The sequence below is a fragment of the Melanotaenia boesemani genome, chromosome 23, assembly GCF_017639745.1.
Source record: "Melanotaenia boesemani isolate fMelBoe1 chromosome 23, fMelBoe1.pri, whole genome shotgun sequence".
Classification (NCBI taxonomy): Eukaryota; Metazoa; Chordata; class Actinopteri; order Atheriniformes; family Melanotaeniidae; genus Melanotaenia; species Melanotaenia boesemani.
The window spans coordinates 3,928,831-3,953,986 of NC_055704.1; the positions used below are offsets into that span (position 1 = coordinate 3,928,831).

At 41.2% G+C, this 25,156-nt stretch overlaps 1 protein-coding gene across 1 annotated transcript in view; it reads left to right on the forward strand.

The window, feature by feature from the left end:
* The window catches only part of LOC121634369 (calcium-activated potassium channel subunit beta-4-like), a 62,365-nt gene extending 39,727 nt beyond the window's left edge, over positions 1-22,638 (forward strand). The window contains exons 3-4 of the mRNA XM_041976934.1: positions 16,410-16,537; positions 22,169-22,638. Coding sequence (XP_041832868.1) covers positions 16,410-16,537; positions 22,169-22,487 — 447 coding nt within the window. The 3' untranslated portion in view covers positions 22,488-22,638. The remainder of the gene's footprint in view (positions 1-16,409; positions 16,538-22,168) is intronic.
* The last annotated feature ends 2,518 nt before the right edge of the window (positions 22,639-25,156 follow it).

Genomic DNA, 25,156 nt, shown 5'->3' on the forward strand with positions numbered 1-25,156 from the left:
AATGTTGTAAGCTAGCAAGTATTTGACTTTTTATATTTGAAATACAAGCCCAAAGTAATCCCACATGCTAACCAATTAATTATTAATCAAACTTTTGTCTACTTCTGAATGATAAAAAAGATTCAAAGGGAAAAAATGGGCCTCTGTAAACGCCACCTTTATTATTTTTATGCTGCATTCAGGGTCGTCAAAATGACCCCCTCTGACGGTTCTACTGTTGAAAAAATTTCTGGATCCAGGCGGTGATCTGGATCACCCCCAAAATCTAATCTGTTGTTCCTTTATTTAATTTCTGACATTTCATCAAAATCATTCATAACTTTTAGAGTTATGTTGCTGACGGACAGACGGACAGGACATGACCTCCACTTTGGCAGAGGTACAAAACGTACCTGTACCACACAGAGGAGGATGTGTGTGTCATTTCATGGCGTGAATTTCTGGAATTCATTGAGGAGTTAAATCCAAGCTCAAATGTAAATAAACTTACAATAGAGATGGGATTTATGGCTTTTTGAAGGAAGCCTGATCTTGAGGAGCTGTTCCTTTCAAAGAGCCATTCAAAAGACTGGCTCATTCTCACAATATCTTACAAAATGTCACAATATATAAGAATGACAAACAATCAAAATATGTACCTATATAAAATCTACTATACAAGATTAAAAAATTATAGGAAAATAAAGATAAAAAAGGATAAACCTGAGCAGTCAGTGCAAATTCTAGTAAATGTTTTGGATAGAACTCACAGTATTTGTTTCCAAACAATACTCTCTGCCCATACATGCTTCACATGAATGGAGGTGTTGGACATCAGACTTCTATTATTGTTTTTTTATTCATTCAGTCATTTTCAGCTGAAGGCAGGGGGGCTTTATCAGAATTGCACCACCACACTACAGCTTTGATACTGACCTAATGGCAGTGTGGACACCATTAGAGTACTAAATTAATTAAGTGAATAAACTAATTAATTCAAGCTAGTCAAATCAATCAGTCATCAATCAATCAGTCTCAGGGCCCTAATAATGTGAATTCTTAATTCATAACATGATTCAAAGGAGAAGATCAAAATAACCAGACCAGTTTAGATTAAATATCACCTCCTATGTCCAAAACTGTTATTTTTCAAAAAATGAACAAAATTATATGGTTTTTGTAATAATTGACATAATGTCATCAAACTTGGTATTGTGTTATACATCATATATCTTTGGTTAAATATTTGTAAAACTACAGACAGACAAAAAGGGTGATTAATAGAACTGATTCATGAAGGAAAAAGAAAATCACGAATTTTAGACATAGGAGGTTTTTGCCCGACAGCAACGAAATGAGATATTTATTACTAGACTAAACATGCATAAATGAAAAAGGAATATTTACAAAGGACTTCATGGGAAAATGAATCAAACATTGTAAATGCAGAATATGGTGTCCAAACCAGATGCTTATTTCAATCTAATGTATCAAAATGAATAAAATGTGTGTAAGAAATTAAGCAAAAGTTAATTAACCTGGGGTGTTAATTAAACTAATGTTTGGAAAACTGAAAAAGAATCTCTGAATCTTAAGAGGAAAGAGGAAAACTGTTTAAGCTGGAAGTTTGAATAAGATGTTAAACTACTAAGATCATTGTCAGGCGACCAACCATTCCTTGGCAGACAAGCAGAGGAGAACCCGGCAGGACCAGTCCGGTTCTGTTCGGACCAGAGGCAACTTACAACCGTTGTGGTGACTCTCAGCTCCAGGAGAAGCTTGAGTAGGTGGTAGCTCCAACTCGCAGCTTCCAGAGAGAACGGAGGTTTGTCCCATGTGCCTGTTCGTAGGCTTGGGTCTGAAGGCACTGTCTGCTGGGGCGGTCTCGTTTCGCCGCTGTATCGATGGTGTTGCTGGTGGTGGACAGTGATCTGGCTTGTCGTGGTATGGCACAAGATTAAGAGTCCAGCTTTGGATCGGTCCGAAAGGAAAACTCTGTACAACTGGTTCTGAAGCGTTTGTCAGGCTCAGTTAACCAGTTATCTAAATTAAAGATCAAAATTTATGATCAATATTAAAAAATCCAAAAAGATAAAAACATAACTAAAAAGAGTAGTATCAGCTGGAAAAGACATGAACTAAACTGAGTTAATCAGTCCAAAAAGGAACTAAATCAATCATGCATCTTGAATGCAGGCCCAAACTTTAGTATCTGATGATGTTCTTACATCACGGCAAACTTAATTCTTCATGCCTCATCTCTCTCTCGCATTCCGAAGAAGTGTGAAGAAGAAAATCATCTGTCTAGGACCTCTGAAAAAAATCTGAGTGATTCTGGAAAGGAGCCATGTCTGAAGAAGATTGGGGTACAACTTCAGGGGAAGTTGAAAACAGATTTAAACTCTTAGTGTTTGAGTTTCAAAAGTGTTAATGCGATGACACGCCCCCACGGGTGGATGTGGGACCCAGAGCCGTTGATAAACTCAGAGTTGTGACTTCCGTTGACTTCGCTGTAAGAGCGGCCACGTGGGTCATGGATCCTCCAATAGTTCCAAACAAAGCCGCGCTGCTAGACTCTACTACGGAATAGACAGCAGCGATCGGATTACTGAGGGTGAAAACTAAATAAACATATTATTGCTGCACATACACGTTTGTCACTGAATGCTTTATTATGTTAATGTTGATTTAAGTAATGATCAAATCATGTTTGACAATAGATTAAATAAGTGTAACCCGCACTCCATTTTTGGAGGGAAATATTCATCTTAAACAACAAGCTAGCATTTATTAAAGATCAGACATGATGGTCCTCATTATCCTCTATATTTCTTACTGATAACCGTCCTTACAATTCACTTTTGTAAGATTAAATGATTATGTTGTTAGGGCTTACTTTCATCTAATTATTAAAGGCAGCCGTGTGGTAGCATGTAATATCCCAGCAGTATGGAGTTAAAGTCAAAGACACAATGCAGACAACACCGAAGATCCCCTTCAGACAGGACTCTGTCTCTCAGCTGCATTTCAATGGTTTGTATGTAAATCTAAATCTGTACTGTCTCTCTTAAGCTTGATTTTTTTTTTTAAAAACTTGATCATGCTTAGTTTATGTTCTTCCCTTATGGTCTTGTTTTTATTTTAAATTATGCTTCATATATTCTTATGTTTTTAATGTCTCTGTAAAGCCATTTGAATCACCATGTTGTTGAATTGTGCAGTACAAATAAAGTTGATTTGCTTTGAAGTTTATAATAAGGAATAAATTTAGGTGATTTTTAGGTGATTATTGGTCAGTTGTTGGTGGAACATGGTAAGCTAAAGGGGACAAGGCAGTTTTAATAAATATTTAAACAGTTTAAATAAAATTAAATGGAGAAAAGTCACTAAGCTCTGGATAATTACCTAACAGGTCATCTGCTCTGTGATTTTCTGTTATATGTAATGTCATCAAAAGCATTACCAACCCCCAGGCTTTCCCTGCTACTACGCATTAAAATCCACAGTACATGAAAAAAACTCTTCACCTTAAAATAAAACAAAGGACCCCGAAAAGTCATCTCTGGGCACCAGACTAAACCAGCAATAAGAGAACACAGTGATAATACCACTAACCTAAGTAATATTGAACATCAAATTCTATAAATTTATGAATAACAATGCACTTGATCAGTACACTGAAATAAATAATGTAAGACCGTGACCACACTTATTCGAACTAAACAAAAAAGCTGGGAGGCCATGGGGTAAAAGGACAATATCTATAACACACAAAGGCAAAACACAAACAAAAACTTATCACATTGAACAGACATAATTATTTTATTGCAAGACCTCCGACAGAATGTATATGCATTTTCGTGACTTATAAGCCTGAAATTGCACCGACTTACCTCTGAAAACTAATGGAACGCATTGGCGATGACCGCAGTCTGATCTGGTGTTTGGACCTATTGAATGTCTACAGTAACCCAAAAGTGCGCCACCATGTTTTGTGCACGGGAGTCAATGAGAGTGTCGCCACTCTGAGTATATCGACGGCTCTGGTGGGACCATTAGTTTTGACCAATGAGCATTCAGGACTTTGGTGGTCGGCTCAGATAACAGACATAGGTGCTAAACTCTGATTATTTTGTAAAGAGTATCAAATTAAACATTTAGTAAATATATCTGTATGTCCAAATTATTAAAGCCTTAAATGAAACATAAAAAAAACAATAATCACACAATTTAAATAGTTAGAAGGCGATACTTTGAAAAGATAAACATGTTAATAAAGTTTCAGGTCAAATTAATCAAGCTTGTTGATTAAACCTTGTACAAAATGATAATGATTATATGCATGGTATGCAAATATCAAAATAAAACACACACTTATAAATGAAAATTACTTTAAAATGATAAAGACAGAATTTTTACTCTCTTTGAGCAAAGAAAGTCTTTTCTGTGGTGGGATCAGACAGACCTCAAATTAATTTATTACCCTTTGGAATGTAAGATAAACATATCTTGGTGTGGCCAGATGGTCCTGGTTTCCATAAGGGGTTGAAACCTGTAGGAAAGGGAGTTTATCAGTTGAAGAAAAACAAGTTTTGAAGGACGGAGGTCCTGGTGATGAGTTCCATCTGAAATCCATAAAACATTCAGTTTGTTGCAAGGCAAATCCTGGCAGATTTGTGGCTGCAGAAGATTAAATTTCAGAAACTTCCCAGATCTTTGATATAACTTAACAAAGTACTCCCCCAGTCCAGGTTGGAGAGTTGACCTTTGTTGACCTGTGGAACTAGAAACCAAGTCATAAATCTGAGTCCTGGGTTGTTACCAGTCAGACCCCCACGTTTGGAATTAGAGCTGTTTTGTAAGGAGAAAAATCACTCAAATGTTTTATTCAGTCAGAATTAAACCAAAGTTCCAATCTTAATTTTGAAGATGCTGGAATCCACTACACAATATATTTAAATAAATAAAGAAAACAATCGGATTAGGAAGAGCCTTATACCCATAAAGCTCCCCTTGGCAAAGCAAATATGTTTGGCACAACATGGCAGCCAGACCATCATTCTGCCACCACCAGGACAAGGTAAAAAGGTAAAAAAATGATAATAATTAAATACATAAATAAATAAATAAATAATAATAATAATCATGACAATAATAATAATAATAATAGTAATAATAATAAAGAAATAAAAGCCAAAACAAGCGTTGAGACTGTAATTTAATTCCACTATAGGTAAGTAAAATATACATTCACAGTAAAATAGTGCTATGCAGCAGTATTGATCAGGAAGAGACAGGAGCATTATCAACTAAACTGAGTCTTCAAAGGTATCAATAAGCTCTCGCTTTACATTACTGAGGGCATCACCTGAGGATGGGAGTGAAATGTAGAAGCAACTGTTTTCACCACATCCTGATCAGAGTGATGGCTCAGCCTGTAAACACTCCAGATCAAACTCATCCAGCCCGTTTTTTACACACACACACACACACACACAGGTGTGGAATTGTAGCCTCAGCCCGTTGGCATAGCAACCACAATCATCCAGCAGGGCAGCCCACCTGTGATGTCACAGGGTGCAGTGTGTGCATGATTGGCCGGTGATGAATGGCTGCTGAACCAGAGCAAGCCTGGTAGCGTTGAGTCAGACAGAAACCAGTCAGCTCTTTCATGCCCACTGTCACTTTCACCACCCCGTCTCTCTGAATCTGCAGTGATGCCCTGATATCGGGACATGTGACAGATGGTTTCTTCTAGAGCTTCTCCAGATGTTCTCCAGGCAGATGTGTTAACATCTATCAGTTTATTATCACAGCAACAGAAAGAATCCCACATATAAATGTCCCACTTGCAGGATTTACACAGCTGTGACTCTGGCTCTGCTGATGGCAGCTTCAAGGCCGTAGGACAGCGACGTGTGATAGACATTTATTTGCTGGATCATGTAACTGAGTGGATAGAAAATATAAACAAGCAGAAGTATATAATGCAGATTCTTCTACTCCTGGATAGACAAGAAATCCACGACTCAAGTTCATCAACTTAATGAAACCTTGAAGGAAAATATGAGCATTAACTGGCAGAGTCACAAACACAGTGATAAACTATTATTATGGAACATCATCATCATCATCATTATATATATATATATATTTTTTTTTAAATGCCGCTCTAGGAAACGGCTGCCTTACCAGTGTCTCTTACACAACCGAGTGATTCTTTCTTTCTTTCCTATCGTTTTATTCCTTATTTTTTGTATATATATGCTATTTTTTGATTCTATTGAATATTTTTTTAACTCTAGTATGGCATTTACACATCTTGTTTATTCAAGAGATGAACTTTTTGCATGGAGGACTAACGTCGGAATGCAGCACAACGTACCGACAGAGCTGAGGAGGAAGTACAGAGGCTGCAAGTCAGGATCTAAGCTAAAGGCTGCTCGACGACTTTTTAAGCCAGTGATCCCCTCTGTACTAATGGGGAACGTCAACTCACTACCTAACAAGATGGACGAGCTGTTGGCACTGAACAATCAACAGAATTATCTCGCTTGCAGCTTATACACCTTCACAGAGACATGGCTCACTGATGCGATACCGGACGCTAACTTGGATCTACCGAGTTTCACTGCTGTGAGAGCTGACAGAGACATGAACGCCTGCGGTAAGAGCAGAGGTGGGGGGCTCATCATGTATGTGAACAAACGTTGGTGTTGCCCAGGACATGTCTCAGTGAAAAAGGAACTGTGTTGCCATGACTTGAAACTGTTAGCCGTTAGTCTGCGGCCATATTACTTGCCGAGGGAGCTTAGTCACGTGATCGTACTCTGTGTTTACATCCCGCCCAGCGCGGAAGCATCAGCTTCCTGTGAGAAGATACACACAGTAACAGCAAGGCTGCAGACTAAGCACCCCGAGGCGTTTATGGTCATATCTGGGGATTTTAATCATGCTTCCCTGGACTCTACCTTGGCCTCCTTCTACCAGGCTGTAGACTGTCCCACAAGGAACAACAGAACAATAGACCTGCTGTACTCCAATGTGAAGGATGCCTACAGAGCCACCCCCCTCCCCCCACTTGGAAAGTCTGACCACAACCTGGTATACCTACAGCCACAGTACACCCCCCTGGTCAAAAGGATGTCTAAAACCACACGCTCGATCAGGAAGTGGTCACCTGAGGCAGAGGATGCTCTGAGAGACTGCTTTGACATCACTGACTGGGATGTACTGCTGAGACAACATGGTGAGGACATAGATGAGCACTGTCTGACGGACTACATCAACTTCTCGCTGGATGTAGTCTCCCCCAATAAGACTGTCCGTTGTTATCCAAATAACAAACCTTGGATAACACAAGATGTCAAAGCTGCCCTCAACAGGAAGAAGGTGGCTTTCATGAACCATGACAGGAAGCAAAGCAATTAGCACAACGGGAGGTGAAACAATGCCTGAAGGTGGCGAGGGACACCTACAGAAGGAAGGTGGAGGATAAACTGAGTGAGAGCCGTATGAAGGAGGTCTGGGATAGTGTCAACACCATCACAGGCTTCAGATCAAAGGCCATGACAGCGGGGGGGACAGTGGAAGAAGCAAACAGGCTGAACATCTTCTTTAACCGCTTTGACCAGCCCACTGTCCCCCCTCCCCCACTTCAGTACACATCCTCCCTGACTTCATCCCCTGTGCAGCCCCCCTGTCAACCTTTACCCCTCCCCCCATCTCAACACCCTTCACACATAACAGCTGAACAGGTGAGGGGAGAACTGAGGAAGCTCCACCCATGGAAAGCAGCAGGCCCTGACAGAGTGCCTCCTCGTCTGCTTAGGACCTGTGCTGATGAACTGGGGGAACCACTCCAGCATGTCTTCAACCACAGTCTACAGCTGGGGAAAGTGCCTACCCTGTGGAAAACATCCTGTATTGTTCAAGTTCCAAAGAAAAAAAAACCTGGTGAGCTGAACGATTACAGACCGGTGGCACTTACATCCCAGCTGACGATGGAGCGGCTCATCCTCAATCTCCTCAAGCCCCAAGTGCAACAGGCCCAGGCCCCTACAGTTTGCCTATCGCGCAGGTGTGGGTGTGGAGGATGCTATTCTCTACCTCCTACACCGTGTCCAAGTACATCTGGATAAGGGGAGGGGCACAGTGAGGATCCTCTTCTTGGATTTTTCAAGCGCCTTCAACACAATCCAGCCCCTGATGCTTCTGGACAAACTGAGGGAGATGCAGGTGGACCCCTGCTTGGTGTCCTGGATTGGTAACTACCTCACAGAGAAACCGCAGTACGTCAGGCTAAAGGACACCACATCTGACACTGTTATTAGCAGCACAGGAGCACCCCAGGGGACGGTGCTGCCCCCCCTCCTCTTCACACTCTACACCTCAGACTTCTGTTACAACTCAGAGCTGTGTCACATCCAGAAGTTTGCAAATGACACAGCCATCGTGGAGTGTATTAGGGATGATGGAGAGGACGAGTACAGGAATCTGGTCAGTGACTTTGTCTCCCGGAGTCAGATGAACCATCTCCAGCTTAACACCTCAAAGACTAAGGAGCTGGTTATTGACTTCAGGAAGTCCAGCCCACAACCACGTCCAGTGACCATCAGGGACGATAAGGTGGAGATTGTAGACAACTACAGGTACCTCGGGTTGTGGCTGGATAACAAGCTGGACTGGACATGCTGTACAGATCACCTGTACAAGAAGGGCCAAAGCCGTCTGTACTTCCTGCGAAGACTGAGATCTTTTAACATCTGCAGGAAACTCCTGTGGATGTTCTATCAGTCTGTGGTGGCTAGTACGCTTTTTTATGCTGTTGTCTGCTGGGGGGGTAACATGAAAAAAAGGTGTGCTTACAGGCTGGAAAAACTCATCAGGCGGGCGGGCTCTGTGGTTGGCATGAAGCTGGACTCCCTGGTGACAGTGGCAGAGAGGAGAACACTAAAAAAACTACTGGCTATTGTGAATGATGCCAGTGACCCTCTGCACACTGTCATCAGTGCACAGAGAAGCCTGACCAGTAACAGGCTGCTCCTCCCCAAGAGTAGGACCAACCGGCTCAGAGACTCCTTTGTCCCCCGAGCCATCAAACTGTACAACTCTGCATTAGGCAGGAGGGGGAGAAGGAGGGGGGAGAGGGAGGTGTGCAGTCCGCCTGATACAACACATGTACAATAAGTTCTTTATTAATTTTTACTCATACAAACAGTTGCAATAACTTATACATGCAATAGTGAACTGGGAATCTGTACCACGTCTACTGTGTGCAATGCTTGTTTATATTATTTATTTAACTTATCTTATTGTTATTATTATATTTATTTCATTCTATTTGCCTCTATTTTGCTTTGTACCTGTATATATTGTGTCTTGTGCTTGTCCTGCTTTACTGTTGGTGTTGTATTGCTACTGGTACCCAAATTTCCCTGAGGGCTCTCTGAAGGGATTAATAAAGTATTTCTATTCTATTCTATTCTATTCTATTCTAAAGAAAAGAAAGAGAAAATCTATATCTGATCATTTTTACTTGCTGTAATTGCCTAGAATTTGTGATGTTAGAAAGAATGTTTTCAATTCTACATCATTATTCTCATTTTAATTTAAAAACATGTTAAAATCATTATGATTAATTTTTTCAGGTATCTTTATCAAACAGAAACGTTTTCTTTCAGACCCATTTCTGCTCCCTCATGTACGTAAACAGATACGCCCATTTGAAACGTTGCTGCTCTCACCCCTGCATTCATCTTTTACATTGCCACGCTTAAGTAAGTTCATCCACTAGTAGGCAGTGTTGAGTTCAGAGTTCACTTCCATGTTCTGACGTCAGGTTCAGACACGGGTTGGTGGCAGTTATGCATCACTACAAACTGCCTGAAACACTCACACAGCTTTTCTTCAAAGCTCCCGCCTACGTGGAGCGACAGATCCACAGGGCCTGAAAACTGACCAAATTATGCACGTAAACAACGCAGAAGATGGACGAAAGTGTCCGTTCGTCCGCGTGTCCGTCCGTCTGCGTGTTTGTCCATCTGCGTCCAGCATTAATGGGCTTTTAGTCTTTACAATATTGTATGAAGGTCAGGTAACATATCAGTATGACATATTATGACTTGGATTATTTTTCAGTTAATTATGTAGCCCCAGTCTTCCTCAGCATCTCCTCTGACCTACCTGGCAGCTTTGATTTTATCGCAACAAAATAACACAATGATTTATGAAAAAAAAAATAAATAAATAAATGTAAAAAATAAATAATAATTTCTGTCCACTGTCTCCTCTTGCAGCTCAGGGTGGAGGATTGAATCAAAGAGAAGATTTATTTCAATCCATTAGTTTTCTTAGCTCAGTCATTATTTTAATACATTGGTTTGTATGGACACATTTATTATAAATTGGACTAATGTGGATTTATTTTAATTAGATCACAATAAATAAAGTGTCTTGAAACGGCACTGTACAAATGCAACCCATAACCAAACACAGCTCTTTCTTTACATTTCCAAACAGTAACTGAGCCAGTGTCCTGCAGCTTTAATCTCCCGTATCTACAGGTATGTTTTCATAAACATATTTGTTCTTCCTGTAGGTGCTCCTGATGGTTTCTGCTTAGCGTTCTTACAGAAGTTGCAGGATGTTTTCTGTTAAGTGTCTTTACAGATGCAGCAGTTTGATTACAGATGGGTTTTTTTGTTTGTTTTTATGATGATAGTATGCTGTTGTTCTCAATATCGATCGATGTCTGGAGAATGCAAACTTTTGCATCTTTGTCTCTTTTCTCCTATGTTCACTCTCCCACTCATATGTGCCCCATATCCCTGAAGTTTTACATCCCTTATATCCATAAACCACCTCTTGGCTAGGGGCAGCCAGACCTTTATGTTGTCATGAACCTGGACAGGACAAGTCTCCATCATTAATAGTTAGAAAAATAAACAAAAAAGAAAATGTTCACAGGATGTTAGTTGATTGCCCTGGATGTGGTCACTAAAGTCCATACTGCCTACACCGAAAAGAAGGAAAACTGTTTGATTATAGAAGATGAAGAAAGGAAAACCTAAAGCATTGATCCCTAATTGAAAACGTCACCAAGGAAACAGACCCAGGACGATGCCACGTTTGAAAGGGGATGCGTGAAAAAGCCCAACTGGAGTTGATAAAAATGCATGTTGACAAGTTACAGAGCTTCATGGAGAAGTGGAGGGGGGTTAGTCACATTAGTTCAGTGTTTTCACATGGAGGAGACTCGGGTGTGTCATGTGGTTGCCATGGAAACTGAGCATGCCCGATGTCAGAGTCACACCTCAGTTTTACCAGCGACTGATGCCACGTGTGTCAGCACAGGCTCCCAAACTGGAGAGAGAAGTCAGAACAGCCTTCGGAAAAGCTTTCTTCCAACACATTGCACGTTAAAGAGATAAAGTGTTGGTTTTGTAAAGTTCACAGACTAGTTCAGGCGTATCTGCAGCCAGAGAGGCTCGATGCAGGTGAGCCAATCACAACGACCTGCATCGGCATCCTTTTTGTTCCGTAGTTAGTATTTTAATGAGCCACAACATGCTCCTCCTCCTCTTTGCCATACCAGTCACACCATCGCCATAGCAACTAGTTGATCCACCTGCCAGGCTGTAATCAGCCTCCTGCTATGAAATATGTGTGAGAAGCTGTGCTTGGTTGCTGGAACTCAAAACTGAGGAGGAACGCAGCAGCACAGACCACCTTTGGGCCAATCAGTGTTGAATTTTTCAGCCTGTTTTGACCTTATTACGGCGCCACCTGCTGGGTAATCAGGGGATTTTCTTTAGACTGCCTCAACACTAAAGTCACACATTATTCAGTGTCAGTTGAAGCCTGATCAGCAGACTGCGACATTATTAGAAGCATCAACCCGAATGTATGGGGGACGAAAAGTTCCACAATACAATATTAACACAGCAGTGAACAGTTAATACAACTGGAATAAATACATGTATAAATACTAAATATGTCATTAATTAAATTTCAGTGGTCACTAGTCTTCCCGGGGGCCTGGCAACAACAATTAAAAAGATGCATAGATCCATACAATACAATAATAATAAAACAGAAACCGCATAATAACACACATTAACCAGCCACCTAATCGTTGTACATATAAATTAACCAACCACCAATAAAAGGTTCAAAGATCTACATAGCACTATCAAATAAAGCAAAATTAAAAAAAGAAGCCGCATAACAGCATACACTAATCAAGCGATAAGTCACAGTAAATTTAAATCAACCAACCACCAATTAAAAAAATACAAAGATCATTACACTATAAAATAAAACAAAAGCCAACAGCATGACACTAATCGACAAATAAATCACATTACATAAATAATCAGCCAACAATAACCCAATTAATTAAAAAATATTTGTTTTTAAGTAACTTTATAAAAGATCATTAAAAAGGAGTTAATTCCAAGGCAATGAAGCCCTATAATGTACCATCTTAATCATAGCATTAATTAGTGGTTTTGGAACCACCAAATGACCAGTGCTCACTTGTCGGGTGTTATGACCATGGCAAGACCCTAAAAATGTTATCTGCTCCTGAAAAAAATGCAGAGTACCCTTCCATGTCACATTGTGCATAAACATCATAAGACAATGTTTTAATTATATATCTACAGTTAACTAGTTTCTTGTGCATCTCACTTACATTGGCCCTAAAAGAACAATGAAGAACTAATCTTGCAGCTCTCTTCTGAGCAATTTGAAGTTTTCTAAGATGCGTAGCAGCGGCATCTGACCACATAACAGGGCAATTCTCCAGATGAGACAGAACAAGTGACCTAACTACATTCTGCATCACAGAAGGCGGAACATAGAGCATTTCCTAGAAACTGCAATGCCTCTTCCCATCTTAGAAACAATATGATCGGTCTGGTCAGACTATGTCAATAGATTATCTAATTTGACACCCAACAGTTTGCTCTTAGCTGACTCCACAAATGATACTTCTCCGACAAGCAAATTAAGCCCTGTAGCATTAGCAAGAGCATGCTTCTTACCCAATACAATGGATTTAGTTTTAGCAGAATTTAATACCAGCTGGTTCATTCTAACCCATTTGATTATGTTGTTTAATTCCACCTGAGGTTTCTCACACAACATGGCTGACGGTGAAGAACAGAACAAAGTGGAATCAGCAGCATACATGATCGGGTCAGCATGTTTTACAGCACAAGGTTGATCATTAATGAAAACTGAAAATAAAAGAGGACCCAGACAACTGCCCCGCGGGACTCCACAAGACATTCATACTGGCAGAATAGCTACCATTAAAGAATACTTGCTGTGTTCTGCCTAACAGGTAACTTTTGATCCAAGGCAACGCTGGGTGAGAGAAGCCTTAACATTGGTCTGAAGTTAAGGCTCTGCTAAAATGACATCAGTCTTCTTCTGTAATCATGGTAGCTAATAGGTTTAGCCATAGATTTCTACAATAAAGGCTAGATGGTCTCATCTGTGCTGTTGGCCAATGGGGTTGAACGTCCATGCTGGCGGCCATCTTGCCTCAGTCAGCTCGCTCATAACATTGTTTTAATGGTGCATGCACTTTATAAATAACCATAACTTGTTCACTTTTAAAGCAATTTTTTGGGTTTGGTTTGATATAAACACCAGAGATGTAGCACTGAAAATGCATACTTATGAATAATATTTATGAATAATGATAATGAATTATTTTAGCCAAAGATTCTAGTGCAGAGCTTTAACCATTTATGTTAAATAAATATCTAGACTAATAAACTCAGCATACAGAATGACATGATTATATATGTGTGTGTGTGTGTGTGTGTGTGTGTGTGTGTGTGTGTGTGTGTGTGTGTGTGTGTGTGTGTGTGTGTGTGTGTGAATATTAACTATATCAAATAATTTGATTTAAACATGTAATAAATCAAATTATTTTAATTATATTAGTAATATATTATCATAACATTATTCAATACATTATTCTACATTATTCAATTCAATGTCTGTAACATCTTGGACATAAAAGTGACATTTACTTGCAACACAAAATAGGTACAAGATTTACAATTTTACGTGAAGGACTGCACCTTGTTGAAATCCCCACCCTGTACAGAGAACTGGACTATTGTAGAGATTTACAAATGGAGGACAGAGATAAACATAGAGAGATGTGAGTGAAACCGTGGAATTTACTTTAACACTGAAAAGGCTCCGAGTTACACTCAAACAATTAAATTACACAACTTAAGATTTCACTAGACAGATACAAGGGGCCTAGCAGAGAGAGAGAGAACTTCACACAACACAAACTACACCTCAGTAATCAAAGTACAAGCTTTTGTAAAACAAAATTGAAAATAAAATATATAAATAAATAATAAAAAAAACAGCCTAAAAAACATGACTTGGCTAAAACCCTTTGAACAGGACTGTGTTGTTGAGCTTCTGGTGCATGTTGTTTCTCTGGAAGTTAAGTGTTGCCATCTTGGCAATGTGGTGCAGACTTAGCTTAAAAACACACAGCTAATGTCAGCAGCATGGTGGTGACTGTCTACGCCATACTGTGTGCAGCCGATGTGCTCCTTTAGCAAAAACACATCCTCCGACCCGATCCTTTTCCGTACCATGTACAGGGCCTCCAACAGTCTGATGGGTTGTGACTGGCTCGAACTTGCTGAAGCCTGGCTAATGAGCCGCTCTGCTGCTCTGATGAGCTTTACCATCATCACCATCCTTCTGATGGAGAACACAACTACGTTGAAGTAATTTTTCACAGACAAAAGCTGCAGTTTCAACATGATCAAGTATCCAGAATTGTAGCCACATTAATAACTTTTATAAGAAACCAAACCATTTGTAAATCAGTAAAGATTTCAGCAAAATAAGAGTATTTATGTTTGTGCAGATCACTCACCTTCCTTCAAATACCACAGATCCTGCGAGAGAGCAAGCCTGTGGCAAGATGGCCACCGGGTGAGGATGTTCGAAGCTCCGCCATAAAACATCTAACCTTTGTAGAGATATCTATGGGTTTAGCCATCACTGCACTAAATGCATGGGTGTTTTATTTAGGACTGATTAATAGTGACTTGAGGAGCAGGATTAACCAATTAGATGTCCTGATCTCTTGATGAGCCGCAGTGACAGTTTTCAATGAATTTATGATGCACTGCAGCTCAGAAAACATGAAGTAAATAAATAGTGAAATAATTATACATATTTTTCATTCATTTACTTAATTTAAATTACTTTTAAAACACAATCAATTAATACATTTATTTTCTATTTTTATTAACTACTTACATATTTAAGTAAATATATATTTGATTCACTATATCTGTATTTATTTTCATTTTCCATATTATTTATCACTTAAAACTCCGCTAGATCGCTGGCATCCCCGAGGTCTACCTTTTTTGTCTCGGGAGTGGTGGTTACCCCTTAGGTGATCTACGGAAGTTTTCCAGGCATTTCTATCCCGTCCAGGTTTACAATCCAGCCATTAAATGTTTATTCAGAGACTAACTGGTAAATCCACAATGATACCAGCATTATTTATCACATTTCATCATTAAAACATCACTATCACTACTATGTTGCTAAGAGACCGCTATTTAGACCTGGACATGATGATAAAGCCACTTCCTGTCAAACTATTTGAAACTTTTAATGCACGGTGGCACCAAAAAGCAGCTGAGTTAGAGCATAGCTGGAATAAAAAGTGTAAATATGTAAATAGTTTCTGTTGTGTGTTTGTTTCAATGCCAATATTTTGACTTGAGAGAATGATGTAGATGAGAAAAGGCTTGGTCACTGTGTGTTATTTCTACAAAGTTCTGTTAGTAATAAATTCTGCTTTCTTCTTCTGGTCGGCCTTTATGCTGCTACATCTATTCATACATTCATTTTACATCATTTTAGCCTCATAATCTGACAGCTTAGGTCTTCCTGAAACATCATGTTTCCATGGTGACTGGGGTTAAAAGCTTCAGCTTCTACAGGCTGGTTAATATATATATATATATATATATATATATATATATATATATATATATATATATAAATATAGATAGATAGATAGATAGATAGATAGATAGATAGATAGATAGATAGATAGATAGATATAGATATATAAAAGAACAAGTTGATTAAATTTAGAAAGAAATGGCTTGGAGTTTTGAGGGTTATTTATTGGTACATTTAAGTAGTTACAGATAAAACATTAATTCATTAATTAAATTTATGTATTTTACTGTGGCACTTTTCTCCCTCCATAAAATAATGCAAGAAAGAAAAAATGTCAAAACTAGGCATGTGACATGTTAACAAGACACCACTGTCCACATTTAGTCATGAAACGAATTTTAGTAGCACGAATCCCAAATGTTTGTGAATCTGTCCTTCGTGTCTTTCAGTGCTCGTACGTCCCCCCCTGTGAGAGGGACAACCAGAAGAACAAAGACAGTGTTCTTTGGTGGGAAGATTATTTCACCAAAGAGGTCAGCAATCAGTCTTTCACCTGTTTCTTCAACCAACAGAGGAGGTGAGACACACAAAATCACACACATCTATTTTTCAGGTGTGATGGAGACAAATCTGGAAGCAGGAACACGTGTGATGCTGTGAAATTATCCTCGCTGCAGATGTCCAGCTTTACCGAGGCTTTGTTTTCTCAGAAGCTTCTCTGCTTCTCATTTAACCCCAAGAAAGGAACAGCTGACCTCAATTTATTGGTCCTTATGTGTCAGGATGCTATCAATCCTGTAAAACTTTCGGAACATTTTATTTTTTCATTTTTTTTAACAGAAAAATTTGATTTATACTGAATTTTCAATGCAAGCCCTCTTTGCATCCTGCAAAACAAAGTATTAATGCTGCAGCTTACAACAGCAGGATAAAATAGAAAACAATACGATTTAATCAGCACCATTTTAAACCAGAGGTCGTACATGTATTATCACCACACAGTACTTCAAAAGCAGGAAATGAAAGCAAAATAATCACAGCAGAAAAACAAGACAAGCAAGGCAAGCATATGTGATTTTTGTCTCTGGGAAATGAGGAGTGATTTTAGAATTACAGACTCTGGTTTTTCAGCCAGTCCTTTTGCTTTTCTGAGAAAATGTATGTTACAGTCTGATGGAGGCACATTAACAGCAGCCTTTTAGGCCCATTTGGGAACCTGTAGAAAAACAGAAAGAAATGAAAGCTGTCAGCTGAAAGCTCGGCTTCTGCTAAGTGACTCCCTTTTCCAGGTGAGACCAGACTGGGACACAGACTGGGACCAGAAAGGGACACAGACAGGGACACAGACAGGGACCAGACAGGGACACAGACAAGGACCAGACAGGGACACAGACTGGGACACAGACAGGGATCAGACAGGGACACAGACTAGGACCAGACAGGGACAGACTGGGACCAGACAGGGACAGATTGAGACACAGACTGGGACCAGACTTGGACCACACTGGGACACAGAGTGAACAGACTGGGACACAGACTGGGACCAGACAGGGCAACAGACAAGGGCCAAACTGGGACACAGACAGGGACACAGAGGAGGACCAGACAGGGACACAGACTGGGAAATAGACAGGGACAGATTGAGACACAGACTGGGACCAGACTTGGACCACACTGGGACACAGAGTGAACAGACTGGGACACATACTGGGACACAGACTGGGAAATAGACTGGAACCAAACAGGGACATAGACTGGGACCAGACAGGGACACAGAGGAGGACCAGACAGGGACACAGACTGGGACACAGACAGGGACACAAACAGGGACACAGACTGGGACCAGACAGGGACACATACTGGGACACAGACTGGGAAATAGACTGGAACCAGACAGGGACATAGACTGGGACCAGACAGGGACACAGACTGGGACCAGACAAGGATACAGACAGGGACACAGACTGGGACCAGACAGGGACACAGACTGGGAAATAGACTGGAACCAGACAGGGACACAGAGAAGGACCAGACAGGGACACAGAGTGGGACCAGAAAAGGACACAGCCTGGGAAATAGACTGGAACCAGACAGGGACACAGACTGGGACCAGACAGGGATACACAGTGGGACCAGACAGGGACACAGACTGGGACATAGACTGGGGCCAGACAGGGACACAGAGAAGGACCAGACAGGGACACAGACTGGGACACAGACAGGAACACAGAAAGGGACACAAACAGGGACACAGACAGGGACCAGACAGGGACACAAACAGGGACACAGACTGGGACACAGACTGGGACCAGACAGGGCAACAGACAAGGGCCAGACAGGCACACAGACTGGGACACAGACAGTGACACAGCCTTGGACACAGACTGGGAAATAGACTGGAACCAGACAGGGACACGGTGGAGAACCAGACAGGGACACAGACTGGGACATAGAGTGGGACCAGACAGGGACACGGTGGAAGACCAGACAGGGACACAGACTGGGAACAGACAGGGACCCACATTGGGACCAGGCAGGGACACAGACAGGGACACAAACAGGGACCAGACAGGGACACAAACAGGGCACAGACAGGTACACAGACTGGGAACAGACAGGGACATAGACTGGGACCAGACAGGGACACAGAGGAGGACCAGACAGAGACACAGAGTGGGAAATAGACTTGAACCAGACAGGGACACAGACTGGGACCAGACAGGGACACAGACTGGGACATAGACTGGGACCAGACAGAGACACAGAGGAGGACCAGACAGGGAGACAGACTGGGACCAGACAGAGACACAGACAGGGACACAGACTGGGAAATAGACTGGAACCAAATAGGGACATAGACTGGAACCAGACAGGGACACAGAGGAGGACCAGACAGGGACACAGACTGGGACACAGACAGGGACACAAACAGGGACACAGACTGGGACCAGACAGGGACACATACTGGGACACAGACTGGGAAATAGACTGGAACCAGACAGAGACATAGACTGGGACCAGACAGGGACACAGACTGGGACCGGACAAGGATATAGACAGGGACACAAACTGGGAAATAGACTGGAACCAGACAGGGACACAGTGAGGGGCCAGACAGGGACACAGAGTGGGACCAGAAAAGGACACAGCCTGGGAAATAGACTGGAACCAGACAGGGACACAGACTGGGACCAGACAGGGATACACAGTGGGACCAGACAGGGACACAGACTGGGACATAGACTGGGGCCAGACAGGGACACAGACTGGGACACAGACAGGAACACAGAAAGGGACACAAACAGGGACACAAACAGAGACCAGACAGGGACACAAACAGGGACACAGACTGGGACACAGACTGGGACCAGACAGGGCAACAGACAAAGGCCATACAGGCACACAGACTGGGACACAGACAGGGACACAGCCTTGGACACAGACTGGGAAATAGACTGGAACCAGACAGCGACACGGTGGAGAACCAGACAGGGACACAGACTGGGACATAGAGTGGGACCAGACAGCAACACAGACTGGGACACCGACTGGGACACAGACAGGGACACAAACAGAGACCAGACAGGAACACAGACTGGGACACAGACAGGGTTCAGACAGGGACACAAACAGGGACACAGACAGGAACCAGACAGAGACCAGACAGCGCAACAGACAAGGGTCAGACAGGTGCACAGACAGGGACCAGACTGGGACACAGAGAAGGGCCAGACTGGTACACAGACTGGGACACAGACTGGGACCAGACAGGGACACAGACTGGGACCAGACAGGGACACAGAGGAGGACCAGACAGGGACACAGACTGGGACCAGATAAGGAGACAGACAGGGACACAAACAGGGACACAGACTGGGACCAGACAGGGACACAGACTGGGAAATAGACTGGAACCAGACAGGGACATAGACTGGGTCCAGACAGGGACACAGAGGAGGACCAGACAGGGACACAGAGTGGGAAATAGACAGGGACCAGACAGGGACACAGACTGGGACCAGACAGGGACACAGAGGAGGACCAGACAGGGACACAGAGTGGGACCAGACAAGGACACAAACAGGGACACAGACTGGGAAATAGACTGGAACTAGACAGGGACATAGACAGGGACCAGACAGGGCCACAGAGGGGGTTAAAATCAGGTTATAATCGCCAAAATCAGTACTGTACTGTTGATGTAAGCGATCAATATTCTGGATTTTAATTAATACTTTGGAGTGAAGATTTAAACCTCAGTTTTGACAGTGGTGGAGGAAATATCCCGACAAAATGGAAAAGATGGAGAGTGATCTCTTAACGCTAATTGGAAAAAAGAATAAAAAAAATCTTAGAACTAAAGGAAACATGTTCCCAAGTATTTTCCTTCTGACCATTGTACTGGTCAAAAAGAGAGAATCTAGCTAATGACACCATAATAACTTTATTGACATGATATTTCCTGACAGATGTTGCCTTGTGGTTTAAATAACTTCTAAAATACTTAACAGAGCATGATGTGCTCGCCTTATACTTTCTCTTAGTTTGGAGGTTGAGCTTTTTACATATTGGCTAGATTATAATATTGTTTTAGCTCATTTAACATGACTACACTCCATGTTTTATACACTGGTAAAATGAGCTTTTCATGAGTAAAAACACTTAAATGGAGAAGATTCAAACTATAGTCAGGTGAAATGATCTGTCCGTGCAGTAAGATAATTACACATGGTAAGAGTTCCAGAAATAAGAAAAAATATCTAGACTTTAGACAAATAAGAAACATCTTAAAACAATTCATTTAAATTCCCTTATTAAGTGACAACAACTACAACAACTGGTAGTGCTTCTTCTCACTTTATGCATAACTAATATGCATGCAAAATAACCAATTTTAAGATTAACTTCCTAAGTAAGAAATGAAAGACGGATGTTCTCTAGACAAGTTTAATAATTTCACACATTCGGCTCTTGTCGCGTTTATTACTCTCCAAACAAGATCCTAAAGACTTTTTGGCTGAATATTAGATTGTAGGACCTGGTTAGATGTTTTGCTGTGTAGTCGCTGGTGTATTATTTTTGAATTAATGCAGGACCAGCTTGAAGAAAAAGTCTAATAACACAGTCCTGCTCGATTAGATCATATATCTGATGTTATGACTGTGTTAAATTTCCCTCAGCGAGGTGCAGGTGGCATGAAGAGCTGAGACAAATGTAGGTCTGCTGGTAACAGAGGTGAGCAGGAGACGCAGACCTTTACAGCTGAAGGATGTTGAGTTGCCAGCCTTAAAACACACCCTGCAGCTGCAGCAGAGGAGCCAGATGAATGTTTGCAGGTCTGCTAAAGGCCTGTTGAGAACCAGTCTTTTTTAAGCTGTGACCAAAACTGATGAGACAAAGAAAAGCAAGAGGATCTGCTGTAGTGTGTCAGCTTAATCTTCGCAGACAGTGCTTACCTGTGACCTTGGCTGGACTTATTTTTATCTCTGCACCAGGGTGAGAAAACTGCTTCATAAATGAGGCCCCAGCGGGAGCTCATTGATGCTCCTACGTTGTTCTGAGGAAAAACTGGAACACTTTGCAGTTTTTTTTCAAGTCAGAAAAAATCCACTTGGTCTCTGGATGTAGAGATGTGGTTCAGTTGTGGCATAAGATCCACAAAGTTTCTGATAGGTCGGACCTGAAATCATAGAGTCCACACCTGCAGTCCAAAGATTTCCTGTTTTATAGAAAAGCTTCTCCTTCAGAAAAAGATAATAATGAAATTAACTGTACTTATAATTTTACATAATTAACAGGATTTCTTGTCACATTAGCAAGCTAATGTTATGCTAACTTTGTTTTTTTCAATCAATTACTTTATTTTCATGCAAGCCAGCAAACAAAGTATTGCTGAGGGATATCTGACATTTAACTAATAATTCCCTTATTTGGTTACAGAAATAATTTTACAGTACCTCTGGCACATTTCATGAAATTAGATGTTGGGGCCATGGAGGATTAGGAGATGCATTAGTTGGGTATGAAATATACATGTATGAAATATAAATGACATATAAATTTAAAATATTAGCAGAAAGTGTGGGTTTTAACTTAAAAAAAGGCCTTCAGAGGTAAAATATTAGAAAAGCAAAGTACTGAATAATTAATCAACTGGATACGTTCCCATTTTACTGCCTATTTCTCCTTCTTCTCTTTGTGATTTTAGGCCGGATGATGTGCTTTGGCACCGTTCCCATGACGCCAGCATCTTGTTGCACTGTGTCCTCTGGCCAATGGTGTCTCTCCTACTGGGCACGCTCATTGTGCTCCTGACGGTGTGTGCTCGCTCTCTGGCTGTTCGAGCCGAAGCCCTACAGAAGAGGAAATGTTCCTACGAAGTGTGCCAGGACCTGTCGGCCTCAGATCGCCTTGGCAACAAAGCCAGAGACCCCCTGACAACGAACTCTGACCCTGAACTGTCGTCACCCACAAGGACTCTGCCACTGTTTGCAGTGCCGGTGCGGCGGCGTGATCGTGAACACTGAGAAAAATCAGAAATCTGTTTACACAACATGGAATTACTTTAGATTTAAATCATGGATCCCACAAACAACCCGCTGCTGGGTGGAGGTCTTATATGGTCTTCAGCAGAACAGAAATGCAGTGAAGATGAGGGTAAACCCATCCTGTTGCCTTTAGAGTTCAGCAGAAAGACTGTAGAAAAACTTTGGCACCTTTCCTGAAATAACCTGATCAGCTAGACCAGCAGGACTTGGATGATGCTGAGCTGAATCTGCTGAGTTGAGAGGGTTGTGTAAATAAAGTAGTTCCACGTGTTTTCTGGTAGATGATATCATTATAGATCTGGTTTCTAGTTCAAAACAAACCTGGACTTAATTCTGTTCCAGCATTGACAAATCTCTTATTGAATATCTTACATTTATTAATCTCAGCAAAAATCGAAGTTTATGAGTAAAAAGCTGCACCAAACTTCCAGTCTGGAGCTCGTTTAGTAATTTCCTTTGTCTCTGCCCTGTGCTGAGTGAAACCACCAATCAGAACGATTTTCTAACCAGTGCCAACCATTCCACTTAGGCAGTTGCCAATCTCTTCTGCAGAGGGAGGGGTTTTGAAGGTAGAGCTGAAGCACAGCAGAGAGGGAGGAAGAGAAAGAAGGGTCTGTAAGTTGCTTTAAAGTCTTTTTTCTTCGCAGCATTACCAAGTTCTGCTTCAAGATTACAATAATGAAAATTTGAGGTGCAACAATTATTATGAATCTTCAATTTTTTTTTTTATTAACCAACTGGCTGTGCATCTTTAGCTCCATTTCCAGTAAGGGGTCCGACATGGGATGGTTTGGTTCAGAAAACCCCGGTCTGTTGCATTTCTACAGCGGGGTATCAGCCACTCATCTAGCACTGGGGTCCAGGTCCCCTCAATGGGGTCCCCCAAAGAGCATAGGGGTCTCTGAGGCTTTAAACATTCAGAGTCATTGTGATTAATGTCCACAAATTGTCCTTATTTTAAAGAAAAAAAGTAAGGCTCTATGTTGTTAATTTAACTTTGGCTTTATGGAAGGACAGGACTCAGCCAGAATACATTATTTAAGATGAGAATCTCACTTTAGAAAGCATAAAACCAAGCATGATTTCAGCACGGGGTGGGGCAGGGGGTCCATGGCTTTTAGTGTGAACATTAGGGCGGTCCTGAGGAAAATAGGTTGGGAACCACTGGGAACACCATAGCTTGACATCATAGATAAATGGCATCGAGTTTGCATTCTAACAGAGAAGATATTTAAATGTATTTAAACATGAAGCTGTTCCTGCTTTGTTCCTATTTGCGATATCAACAGATTACAGTGTGTCAACCCTTTAGGGTCGGATCGGTAAGACTGGTACCCCAATTGAAAGGTCCCAAAAAAGCAGGATGGGTTGGATGGGATATTCTGGGACCCTTTCTTTGTCTGTGAAAGCACAAAAAAATATGTACTGACCTGTACTGGGCTGGACCCCCTGGTGGAAAATAATCCTGAAGTCTTTCCTAAAACATTCAGTCTTAGTTACATAAATGGATAAAAAAAATCTTCCAATTCTTTGCTTTTACGTAATCTCTATCAAGAAATTGTAAATAGGTATCATATTTAAGAACCACTCAAATATTTAGTAAAAAATAATGAAGTAGTCATAAAGTAGTAAAACAAAATTATCAAAAAACATAGTTGATGTTGCTTCTAACCAGCAACAGGAGTTGCCAACTTATTTCATGTTTTACTGGTTTATTAACTTTATCCTAGTTTTGGAAATAATTGTAGTTTATTGCTGATGATGCTGATTAGTATTTCCAGCTTTTCCTGCTGACACTGATCATTTTTGTCTTTTAGAGCTTTAGTTGCAAATGATGAAAGAACTGAATGAGATTCAATAAGAGATTTGACTCCGATGCTATCCACGTCCACCCAGACCTCCTGTGCTGTGAGCAGCAGGAGCCTGGATGAAACATGGGATGTAAATGCTCTTCACTGTAGCTCTCCTGTTAATGCAGCATCAGTAGCCATAAATGTTTTAAAATAGAGATCCAAAGATCTGACATCCCCTTCAGGATAGCCTGTACTCATCACTCTTAATGATTATAAGATTTTATATTATTTTTCTGAAGATGATCTAGTTCCTTCTACAGCACTTTAACTGGACAATCTGACCGCTGAAAGAACAAAATGTTGATTTTTAAGCATTCAGGCTACAGCTCATAACTGGATTCTTTGGCATCTATAAATAGATTTTATTTTAAAGATGGAAAATATCTATTTTGGTCCAAGTATTGTCACATTGTTTGTTTATAAGTTTGTAAGTGTACCAGTTAAGCTGTAACCTCGGGTCTGAATAGGTTATTCCAATCAGGGTTATAGAAACACCATTAGAACTGGGATGAGGAATATCAGAGGTTTACTGGGAGCACATCAAGCACCATCACTGCAGACGTTACTGAGCAGAATTCCCTTCAAGTCAAACCAAAACAAAGATGTCTTTATGTTGTGGTGAGTGAAAACCAGCTGCACCATCACTTCTCTCTGTAATTGTGGAGAACTGGTAGCAGACACCCTCGGGTTCGCCTCAATGCTTCACTTCATGTCCAAAACATAATCAGAAAAGGATCCAGGGGATGGAACATTTGGTGCTCTACATTTTGGTTTATTTCATTTTCCTAAAGGAAC